General features: G+C 43.4%; 1 protein-coding gene across 2 annotated transcripts in view; it reads right to left on the bottom strand.

The window, feature by feature from the left end:
• The window catches only part of LOC116049141 (calpain-2 catalytic subunit-like), a 39712-nt gene that overhangs the window by 26462 nt on the left and 750 nt on the right, over positions 1–12500 (bottom strand). For both annotated transcript variants that reach the window (XM_031298559.2, XM_031298560.2), the window contains exons 2-3: positions 8295–8364; positions 3687–3805 (exon numbers count right to left, since the gene is read on the bottom strand). In XM_031298559.2, the coding sequence (XP_031154419.1) occupies positions 3687–3805; positions 8295–8364 (189 nt within the window). The remainder of the gene's footprint in view (positions 1–3686; positions 3806–8294; positions 8365–12500) is intronic.

Here is a 12500-nt window from a genome sequence, read left to right as displayed (position 1 = left end):
GACTCCACCATCAAAGTTGCCCAAGATCGAACCATTGATCCTGCTTTGCTGTTCCAACGGTTCCTGATCATGTCGAAAACTGGACAGTTTTCACTGGAAGAGGTAATGAGCTATGAGCTCTGCTCATTTCCTGCAGCCCTGTTCGAAGGGAAGGAAATCTTCTGTAAAGTCAACAAGCCCCAACTAGCACAGGCAGTCACTGAGTTCTCAAGAAAGAAATCTAACAAAACTATCCTGGATTCCATCCCACCAACTGAGTATTATGTTCTTGACGGTGGCTCCCTGGTTCACCGCTTGGCAGGGAAAAAGGGTGACAGTTATATGCAGACTTTACCATACGCCATTATGGTAAAGCCGTCGTTTTTGATGGTTATAGCCATGGTGGAATGTAACGAAGTACAAATACTTTGTACTTAAGTAACTTTTTCAGGTATCTGTACTTTACTTAAGTAGAATCAATAGTGCATACTTTTGACTTTTACTTCGTTACATTTTGCAGCAATTATCTTTACTTTCTACTCCACTACATTTCTACAACGTTCCGTTACATTTTTTTATTAGTTTTTCTCCCTGCCAAAACGTCTTCCTGACCATCACAAGTTTGTCTCACCAGTGAAGTTTGGTTGCCATAGATACAGTATACAGTATATATATAGGGCACCGCCGATCCGTCATCGGCTTCCAAGCCGGTCCCGGTGCTCCAGAGCCCGGGTGCTCCAGAGCCCGGGTGCAGCGCCGCTGACCCTCGGTAATACAGCCTCCAGTAAAAGTGAAAATGAAAATGTTTTTTTTTTTTTTATTATTCCCGTTTTTAAATCATAGTTGCCATCTACTTCTCTCCACAGCATTGTTTACTTCTCCGCCAGGCTTCGTAAAATGCGTTCATATCTTATTTATTTGGCTGGACCTCTTCACATCTGCTCCCCCTTTTCCACTGCTTCACACACTTTATTTGCTTACGCTCCCATGGTTAAAGGAAATAAAACTGTCTTAAAATACATCCATGAAAAAAAACAACTGCATTCCGATTCTAACAACATATTTCCGTTTTATGCTGGTTAGGATAGGAACTTTTTTTAAAAGCCAGGCCTTGTTTGTGGTAGTGGACAGTATGGATACTGTCAAAGCTCAGCATCAAAATAACTGAACCAGCCCTTTGTAAATCACAGTTCGCTAGACACAGCGCCCTCACTGACCAAGGTGCAAACTAACAAACTAACCAACTTTTTTTCTTATTTGCATATTACCATTTAAAATGGTAATATGCAAATATTCAGTACTCCCTCCACCACTGGTTACAGCGAAGGTCCTTCCATCAAAGACAATACGCATCAGAGACGTGGTGAAAACACTCACCCCATCGTTAACTTCAATGCAGAGACTGAGTTTGTGGGAAGAAAGGATGATTTCCTTTCCAGATCTTGCAACAAACAAGGACTTATCAATCTTATGAAGATTCTCTTAGAAGAAGGGCTGCACTGCTATCAATGCATCAGGTAATGCAGACGTTGACATTGTCAAAGCTGCAGTCAAGGCCTCAGAACATTAGCCCAAAACCTTGATAGGGGAGGATACAGACTTAGGGCGTTTTCACACCTGTAGTTCGTTCGTTTTGGTCTGAATCAGTTGGTGAGTTCGTAAACTTGGAGCGATTTGCCCTCGGTTGGTTTGGTTTGGTTTCACACCTGGAAAAATCCAAGCGTACCAAAATGTATCATTACAAATCAGGCAAGAACGTCCAGCCCTGTTATTGGTCAGATATGTCTGGGGGAGGGAGCAAGTAAGTAAATACGGGAAGAAGGTTCTGACTCCTCCTTCGCTCTTCCAGCGTCTGTCTCCAATTTTAGCGGCAGCTGGTTTGACCACAGAGATACGAGTGACGGACGGCGATTTCTGTCTATTTCTGAGAGAGAAACAATGCAAGCTGCTACAGTTTGCTGCTCTGCTGCATCGCAGACTGCTGAACACACCTGACTACAGGAGACATCAGCTCAGACTGCTGAACACACCTGACTACAGGAGACATCAGCTCAGAGTGGAGGAGTACATATAGTTGGTGCGGTTTGAGTACAGATCACATTCTCACCACAAACGAACCGCTCCAGAGTTGGATTGAAAGCGTACCGAGACCACCTCTTCAAGCAGGTCTCGGTACGCTTGTTTGGTCCGCTTTTGGTGCACCAGAGTTTGATTGCCGCGTTCTCACCTGCCCAAAGGAACAGCACCAGCGGGGCAAACAAACTCTAGTTCGATTCAACCGAACTAAAGGCTGTCGGTGTGAAAACGCCCTTACTCATTCTTCTCCTCTACTATGCTGGGATGAACAATAGAGGCCTCTATTTTCGTTCAGACAAGTCCAAAGCTACTAAAGTGTACAACATCAGTGGGATGAAACAAGTCCTGGGTAGTGACTTGTGTTCCTAGTTACTGTTTATTCATGCCTTCACAGGATGTGTTGGCAAACAGACAGCATTCCAGAAACTTGTGAATGGTGAATCAACCATCCAGTCCTGTGCAAATGTGTTTCTGCTCCCACATCAAGCAAGGAATGTGATAGAGGACCAAAGGCAATGGCAGTGTTGTTTGGCGGAAAGAGTACCGATTTACTTGCCTCTTTGCGCTACAACCTTTTTAGCAAGAAAATCGTTACCGCCAAATCATTTGTTACCCCATAACGTCTGCCTCCTCAACCATATACCACCGCAAAAGAGTTTACTTCCAGATCATGGTGTGGACTGGAAAGGAAGGTGACATGAACACAGTGGATTGGGGGTGGAAACTGGTGGACAACCGGTTCCTGCCAGTTATGACCAGTAAGACTGCTGCCCCAGAAAGCCTCCTGCAGATGATCCACTGTAATTGCACAACTGCCTGCCGAACACAACGGTGCAGTTGCAGGGCATATGGACTACCATGCATGCCTGCTTGTGGACCATGTCAAGTTGGGAATTGTGAGAATCACTATAATCAACCTCTATGGGAGGAAGAGTGTGATGACTAATGGTAAATCTAGTGAAGGTCACAGTGCAAAAAAGTATAAAAAATAAACTAAATAAGAGGAAACAACTGAAGAAAATAGAAAAAGATATGTATAAATAAGAAAGGTATTGAAAAAAGTATAAAAAACAAAAGGTAAAAAAAACAAAACGCATTATAAAAAATATTAAAAAATCTGTAAAAAAATAAAACACAAAAAATTAAAGGGGTTAGCGGTACTGAGCCTTCACGTGGAAGCCCTGTTTTGACTAATTTTACAGTACCACACAGTTCTAATGAATTTATTCAAACGATATGAGAAAGGAGAAATATGCAATTACTTAAGGGAAATTGTATGTAATTGTATTCACCCTTATTTTTCACATAAATATGCTTGTAACCAATTGCTTTAATATATAATTGTACTTGTAATCACTTATCTATCATGCAAATATGCTAATTAGAATATTAGATGGCCAAAACATGTAATAGGCACCAGTATTCCTGGTCTGGGAGGAATACAAAGGAGTAATGGTCATTTTAAGGACCTGACGGCCGCCATTTTGAAAATGGGGCCTTTCTTGGAGTCAAACTTTGGTAAACTTTTAGTATGTTTTTAAGTACATCTGATACTACTGTGAACCACTGAGAAATCTTTTGTTAGAATTATTTTGGGGTCAAGCCATATTTGCAGCTGACTGTGGTGTTACCTGGAAGTGGAAGATGCCGGCGTAGTCGTCCCCGAAGCCCTGGTCGGTGGGAACGACTCGGGCCATCACAAACTCGTTCAGGGTCAGCGAGGCGATGGCCGCCAACAGCCAGCAGTCACCTGGAAGACACACAGGAGCCATGTTACCAACCCTCCCCTATCACACAAACCCTCCCCTATCACACAAACAGTTCCCTATCGCACAAACAGTTCCCTATCGCACAAACAGTTCCCTATCGCACAAACAGTTCCCTATCACACAAACAGTTCCCTATCACACAAACAGTTCCCTATCGCACAAACAGTTCCCTATCGCACAAACAGTTCCCTATCGCACAAACAGTTCCCTATCGCACAAACAGTTCCCTATCGCACAAACAGTTCCCTATCACACAAACCCTCCCCTATCACATAAAAAGGGGAAGTAGACTACCTTCTAAAAGGTACTGGTACTGTACTCCAGGTCCTGGTGTCGGTATAAAAGTTGAGCAGAAAACAGAGAACTCAACTTGAATGTGAGTAAATTAGCTGTTTTTGTTATCGGCAATCGTTACGGACCCCAGAACTTAAAATAAATTCAGATGCGGACCTTTGAGTGAAATGTTTGAGAACCCCTTGTTTACATGATGCCTCCGCCACACAAACCATGTTTATAGTCTAGTGTCTGGGATCTGGTTTGGTCACTCCTTATCATTCCTACTATGTTACACAGGCTCTGTATTCTGCAGACCACTCTACCTCTGTCTCCTTTTAAAAACTCACTCGCCCCTCCCCTCCATGAAGTACAGCTGAGCTGAGGTCCTATCTCGCACCCGTTGCAGCGCCGACCGACGCAGTTGTCAGTTTCCCGTCCAGCGCCCACGTCGTTTAAATAGCAAAGGCACCTGCACCCATCTGTGGCCCATGGGCGCGCTGGTCTTACAGGGAGGTGTGTTTAGGTGCATTCTGGGTGTGCTGGTCTTACAGGGAGGTGTGTTCAGGTGCATTCTGGGTGTGCTGGTCTTACAGGGAGGTGTGTTCAGGTGCATTCTGGGAGTATTGCTATCTTGAGGCAGTGGGAAGTGATGGCACCATTGACCAACAAAAACCTGGTCTAAAGTCAATAACGCAGCATTTCATTGTTATTTTAACAGAGCATTAGTAAAATGCTCCTAGACTCGTGCACACTATGCTTGTTACACACACAGGGACGCACAGCAGCACACACACACACACACACACACACACACACACACACACAGGGACGCACAGCAGCACACACACACACACACACACACACACACACAGGGACGCACAGCAGCACACACACACACACACACACACACACACACACAGGGACGCACAGCAGCACACACACACACACACACACACACACACACACACACACACAGGGACGCACAGCAGCACACACACACACACACACACACACACACACACACACACAGGGACGCACAGCAGCACACACACACACACACACACACACAGGGACGCACAGCAGCACACACACATGCAGAAGATTACAAATAAAAATATTACGGTACAAATCCTCCATCATAATAGCAATGCTCCAAGGTCCAAACGCGCCTGGCTTTTAAAGGGAATGGGAGATGATCTCTGATTGGTTGATTGCATGTTACGCCCTAAACACCCCTCTGATTAATGAAGACACTAAGTACAACCCTTTAGAACCTTTTTTCCACCGTCAAACTAGCAAAAGTGGATCGTCAAAATAGGGCCCTATATCCCAACATACTTATCAGCAAACTCCAAAAACCAGCGATGAAAAAAGTAGGCCTATCTTAATATCTTTGTGAATGTGTGAATATAAACTAAAATGTTATTTATGTAGTACAACCAATGTAAATTATATATTATTAGCAAAACACGTATAATCAAAATGTCTGTTAAAACAAGGAGCTCCCCGCACCAGGATCAGTTGTCTAGATGACATGTATGTTTATTTTAAAACAACCACGAGTAGATTAATAAAAAGGCCTAAGTGCCACACAGTAACAGACTATGCAAAATCTTTCTTCTCCGACAGTATGTGACAAATTCTAAAAAGTTACAGACTATTTGTTTCTTTATAATAGGCATACATAAATCACAATCATACTAGGCTCAATATAGGCTACGCCGTAGATTTGTGCTCTGGGGTTCGGCTGATAAACTCTGCCACCAGACCCTGAATATCCAGATCATCCAAAATGTCGTTGTGGACGTGCAGTGCCATGTGTGGAAGTCTAATTTCTGGTCTGCTGGATGAGGAGTTGGAGAAATCTGGCTAGTCCTCGGGTGTTTGGGGTTGGGTGACTAAAAAAAAATCCAAAATTCTCTTTTGAGACATTGCTAAGTAGCGCTGACAGATAGTAGAAACTCATTCCTCGTTGTGTGTGGCTGTGAGTGTGCGTGCGTGCATGCTATGCGTGGGCTGAATCGCAATCACATCAAGACAAATCTGATTGGCCAATACACACTGAAGATTAATTAAATATTTTCTTAATTAATAAAATGATCCCTCTCTTCATCCCACACCCCAAAAATGTCATGGAACAGAAACAACAACCAGAGATCTGGGGAGTTTACTCCCCGGAGTCCTTATGTTCCTTTTCCCAGCGTTTTTCATTGGATCTGGATGGCACCTAGATTTTGGTTTCAGCTGTCGCCGTGGTCCTGCTTCAGTTCACCCTGCTACACTCCACGGTGCCCTGCTGCGTCCTGCTGAACCTGCTGCATCCAGCCATGCCCTGCTGAACCTGCTACTGCAACGCCCTGCAGTGCCCTGCTATGACATGAACTACTATGACTACTATTTCTTAGTCACTGTTCCATTATCTTTATTGTGACTATTATTGCCACTGTTCATCACACCCCCAACCAGCACCGTCAGACACCTCCTACCAAGAGCCTGGGTCTGTCCAAGGTTTCTTCCTAAAAGGGAGTTTTTCCTCACCACTGTCACACTGAATGCTTGCTCTTGGGGGGAATTACTGGAATTGTTGGGTTTTTATAAATTATGTGTGGTCTAGACCTACTCTATCTGTAAAGTGTCTCGAGATAACTGTTGTTATGATTTGATACTATAAATAAAATTGAATTGAAAATTGAATTGAGATATTTCTAAGCTATCATTTTATGGTCACCGCAGTTTTAAGCTTGGCCAGCAGGGGGTGCTGCAGGCTGCCTATGACGGCCTGTGAGTCCTACTCCACACTGAACCAACTGCTCTACTGTCTCTCTAACCAAGCAGATTACAGTCAGCGCCGGCCTGGCCCTCTTCTGTTCCCTCTCACCACAAATATTCACGGCAGCCTTAATGCTGCTGTCATCTCACTGGGATCTGAACTCCATGAACGTAGAGAATGGCTTTCTACGTGTGGAGACTAATCTTCAGAGTGAAGTTACGCAACCACCGAGAATGAAGTTTAAACAAGGCACGGCACAGTGAGTCATCCACCACAACACCCACACAGTCTCTGTGTGTGTGTGTGTGTGTGTGTGTGTGTGTGTGTGTGTGTCTGTCTGTCTCTCGCCCTCTAACAACATAACAAAAGCTGCCAGGCAACTTCCTGTTCTGCAGCTTCCTGCTCGGCCAATGAGCTCTCAGTGTGGCAGCGCCCACATCAGCTGTTTCTCATCAGGGCGTTTACAGAACCGATTCTCTGCAGGGTTTAAAGCGGTGGGAGTATCACTGAAAACATCCCAACATAGCACAAGTAGTCTTTGTATTTCACAGCTACTTTTTTCTGTCAGATCGTTTATAGATCTGGAAAAAAAAGGGACGAGAACTTGAAAAACAGCACCAATAATGTCAGAAAAAGTGACAAAAAAGCATCAAAAACATCCCCCATCGCAACAAAAACGGCCCAAGTATTGAACAGGCGTCATCTGTGTGACGTCTATACCCCCAAATCTAAAATGGACCAAAGACTGACCCAGCCAGTGGGAAGTTCTGGGGTTAGAAAAGGTTCTGCAGGGAACAGGGCTCGTCCTGTCGGTTCTAAATCAGATCTTACCTCCAGCAGCTCCACCGTGGGTCTGACAGCAGCTGAACTAACAGTGGTCGTTGGGTTTCCTGTTAGGAGCAGAGAGGTTGAGACGCTCCGACAGCAACACTGATCAGCTGACACTAACTCTCTCTCCTCAGCGCTGAGCCAGAGTTTACTGACTGTTTGTCTGCTCCGTGTTTGTGTTTCAAAACCTTTCTTTTTAGGAAACTCTGGCTACACAACCAATGTTGTCAATGCTTTCGTTAAGGTGTAGAGCTCCTGGTGATACTTGGAGCAAAGTCTCATGTTGTGTCGAGCCTTCTTAGTGGTTTAAACATAGCTATTTTGATGCTATCATAGTAGTGCCCCTAGCACTCCCATTCAAAAGGCCATTTGACCCAAAAACGAGAATACAGTAAATGTTAAAAGTGGCGTTTCCGTCCTAAATATGCTTTTAAACGAAAGTTTGACTTGGGTACATTCACAAAAAGACCCTAGGTTGCATTGTGCATTTTGTTCAAAATTTTCACTTTCTGCCCGTCTGTCTCTCTGTCTGTCTCTCTGTCTGTCTGTCTCTCTGTCTGTCTGTGGTGCTTTCAGATACAGTCAGTAAAACTCACCCAGAGCTCCCTGGCAGATGTCGGTCCTGGTGGCTCCGCCCACGATGAACTCAGGATTAGAGACCAGTTCCTAAAGGGGGCGAGAGCAGAAAACAGATGAGAACAGGAACCCCCACCAGACTCCATGTAAATAATCAGTACTTTTAGCGTGTATAGAGCCAGCATATTTCCACCAGACTCCATGTAAATAATCAGGACTTTTAGAGTGTATAGAGCCAGCATATTTCCACCAGACTCCATGTAAATAATCAGTACTTTTAGCGTGTATAGAGCTAGCATATTTCCACCAGACTCCATGTAAATAATCAGTACTTTTAGCATGTATAGAGCCAGCATATCTCCACCAGACTCCATATAAATAATCAGGACTTTTAGCGTGTATAGAGCCAGCATATTTCCACCAGACTCCATGTAAATAATCAGGACTTTTAGCGTGTATAGAGCCAGCATATTTCCACCAGACTCCATGTAAATAATCAGTACTTTTAGCATGTATAGAGCCAGCATATCTCCACCAGACTCCATGTAAATAATCAGTACTTTTAGCGTGTATAGAGCCAGCAATCTCCACCAGACTCCATGTAAATAATCAGTACTTTTAGCGTGTATAGAGCCAGCATATTTCCACCAGACTCCATGTAAATAATCAGTACTTTTAGCGTGTATAGAGCCAGCAATCTCCACCAGACTCCATGTAAATAATCAGTACTTTTAGCATGTATAGAGCCAGCATATCTCCACATGTAAATGGGTGAATTAAGGGTTTATTATCATAGGTGAATATAAAAGAGTTGTTGCTTCAGTCTGCAGCTTATAATACAATATCTGTTCAGTGTTTATTCCTCCGACTCTCCAGGAACACAGACTGAGGCCGTGTGTGTGTGTGTGTGTGTGTGTGTGTGTGTGTGTGTGTGTGTGTAGCCTGAGGCCCGGGTGCAGCCCTCCATCAGTAGGGTTCAGACACGTTGTAAAAACCCAAACTGGTTGAAATAGTTCCAACATTCCTGAAATATCTGACTTCAACACACACCACAGACCTGGTATTCAGTTACTTTACTGCAGTAAAAGTACTAAATACTCCACTACAAGTCTGTGTGTGTGTGTGTATTTATATTTACTTTTGAGTATTTCAATGTTCTTTCTCTGTGTACTCTGCTACACATACTCAGAGGAAGATCTTGTACTTTTTACTGCACATGGAGATACTAAATTACAAGTACCTCAGAGTGTGTAGTTAAGTATTGTACATGAGTATAACTACTTCAGAATATCATCAGAACTATCACTGTACATGTTAGCTCAGATTGATTGGCTGTTGTTTTGATATAAAGAATAATCTATAAAGTTACAGGCCTTTCCTCTTCCTCTTCCTCTCCTCTTCCTGTTTCTGAAAACACTCAGAGTGACCCATCTGCACTAGGACACCAGATACTCTGTGTACAACCGAGTACTGTTACTGCAGTAACCGTCTGATAGGAAGAGCTTGGTCCAGCAGGACGTCAGATTGTGTGAGGAAAACATTCAAACTGATTTCATAAGCGTCCTCAGAGTCAGAATATAAATATAATATAAATATAATATAATAATAATAATAATAATATAAATATAATATACACATGTGTGTGTGTGTGTGTGTATGTGTCTCTGTGTGTCTCTGTGTGTGTGTGTGTGTGTGTGTGTGTGTGTGTGTGTGTCTCTGTGTGTCTCTGTGTGTGTGTGTGTGTGTGTGTGTGTGTGTGTGTGTGTGTGTGTCTCTGTGTGTCTCTGTGTGTGTGTGTGTGTGTGTGTGTGTGTGTGTGTGTGTGTGTGTGTCTCTGTGTGTGTGTGTGTGTGTGTGTGTGTGTGTGTGTGTGTGTCTGCAGGTGCTGTGCAGGTTAACAGCAGCCTGTAGTTTCTTAACAACCACACCTGTAGTAATTGCCTCATTAATATAATATGTGGACGTTCCTCCCTCAGTAAGAATGTAAGAAACTTTCTCAGGTAAAACCGTCCATGTTTCAGTACTGCAGTAGTAACCCTAGTACTTTCCTACACCAAGGTAGTTAAATACCAGCCTCTCCTAAACACCATCTCAGAGCTGGGCTATAGGTGCACACTACTCGTTATCGTATTTGGTATCCTAGGAAACACACACAGGTTGGTAGTTAGAGGACTGCAACAACTTGGGATGGCCAATCAGAGACTAAACAGCTCGCTAAGTACTGGGCCATATCTGCTAGTACAGGCAGCCGCCACATATGGTGGAGACGCTGCTACTTATACCCTTAAGAAGTGAGTATGATGCTACTTATACCCTTAAGAAGTGAGTATTGTGCTACTTATACCCTTAAGAACTGAGTATTGTGCTACTTATACCCTTAAGAAGTGAGTATTATGCTACTTATACCCTTAAGAAGTGAGTATTATGCTACTTATACCCTTAAGAAGTGAGTATTGTGCTACTTATACCCTTAAGAAGTGAGTATTATGCTACTTATACCCTTAAGAAGTGAGTATTATGCTACTTATACCCTTAAGAAGTGAGTATTGTGCTACTTATACCCTTAAGAAGTGAGTATTATGCTACTTATACCCTTAAGAAGTGAGTATTATGCTTGTTAAGTGATATTGTGAAGACCTGCTGCGTGTCACTGGTCCATGAGTTTGTGTATTGTACTGCATCCGTAATATTTGTGTCCCTGAACTATTTTCCTCATGTGGACATAAATAAATGGTTAAAATGTGTGTGTGTGTGTTTGTGTGTGTGTGTGTGTGTGTGTGTGTGTGTGTGTGTGTGTGTGTGTGTGGTTGTGTCTATGTCTGTGTGTGTGTGTGTGTGTGTGGTTGTGTGTGTGTGTGTGTGTGTGTGTGTGTGTGTGTGTGTGTGTGTGTGTGTGTGTGTGTGGTTGTGTGTGTGTGTGTGTGTGTGTGTGTGTGTGTGTGTGGTTGTGTGTGTGTGTGTATGTGTGTGTGTGTGTGTGTGTGTGTGTGTGTGTGTGTGGTTGTGTGTGTGTGTGTGTGTGTGTGTGTGTGTGTGTGTGTGTGTGTGGTTGTGTGTGTGTGTGTGTGTGTGTGTGTATGTGTGTGTGTGTGTGTGTGGTTGTGTGTGTGTGTGTGTGTGTGTGTGTGTGGTTGTGTGTGTGTGGTTGTGTGTATATGTGTGTGTGTGTGTGTGTGTGTGTGTGTGTGTGTGTGTGTGTGTGTGTGTGTGTGTGTGGTTGTGTGTGTGTGTGTGTGTGTGTGTGTGTGTGTGTGTGTGTGTGGTTGTGTGTGTGGTTGTGTGTGTGTGTGTATGTGTGTGTGTGTGTGTGTGTGTGTGTGTGTGTGTGTAAATGATGCATACATTGCTTACTTCTCTCCTTTCATTGTTTATATTTTTTATGTACTGACTGAAGAAGCTGAAGAAACTTAGCAATGTTATCGTATACCTGATGTGCAATGACAATAAAGATTATTATCTTATCTGTGTGTGTGTGTGTGTGTGTGTGTGTGTGTGTGTGTGTGTGTATATATACAACTGTGAATTATGGACAATATCTCTTAAAATAAACAGACATACAACTGTTAATAGACAGATATGGGTTAGAGAATATGTTTCTGATCATGTGAGGCCGTTTCCCTCCCTGTGACTCAGAGAGGGAAACACCTCTGATTATGGTCGTAGTGACTCATCCTCTGCTACGGAGGATCTCTGACTGTGTGTCTAATCTACACACAATCTTTAAAAATTACTTTTTTAAAGATGATTTTTTTTGGGCTTTTCCGCCTTTACTTTTGACAGGACAGCTAGGTGAGAAAGGGGAGAGAGAGAGGGGGGGGGGGGACATGCAGGAAATCATCACAGGTCGGACTCCAACTCCAACCCCAGACCTCTGCGTCAGGCATAAACCTCTCAGTATATGTGCGCCTGCTCTACCCACTGACCCAACCCGGCCACATCTACATACATCACATATCTGTCATAATGTCTTTGAGTTTATAAAACTACTCACTTAGCAATGTCATCGTATACCTGATGTGCAATGACAAAGATTATCTTATCTATCTGTGTGTGTGTGTGTGTGTGTGTGTGTGTGTGTGTGTGTGTGTGTGTGTGTGTGTGCGTGCGTGTGTGTGTGTGCGTGTGTGTGTGTGTGTGTGTGTGTGTGTGTGTGTGTGTGTGTGTGTCTGAATAAAAGATCTGAATAAATAGAAAAGCAGTTGATAAAGTTATAGAGAGAAAAAAGA

The sequence above is a fragment of the Sander lucioperca genome, chromosome 4 (genome assembly GCF_008315115.2).
Source record: "Sander lucioperca isolate FBNREF2018 chromosome 4, SLUC_FBN_1.2, whole genome shotgun sequence".
Classification (NCBI taxonomy): domain Eukaryota; kingdom Metazoa; phylum Chordata; class Actinopteri; order Perciformes; family Percidae; genus Sander; species Sander lucioperca.
This window is presented reverse-complemented; position numbering and strand designations above follow the sequence as displayed.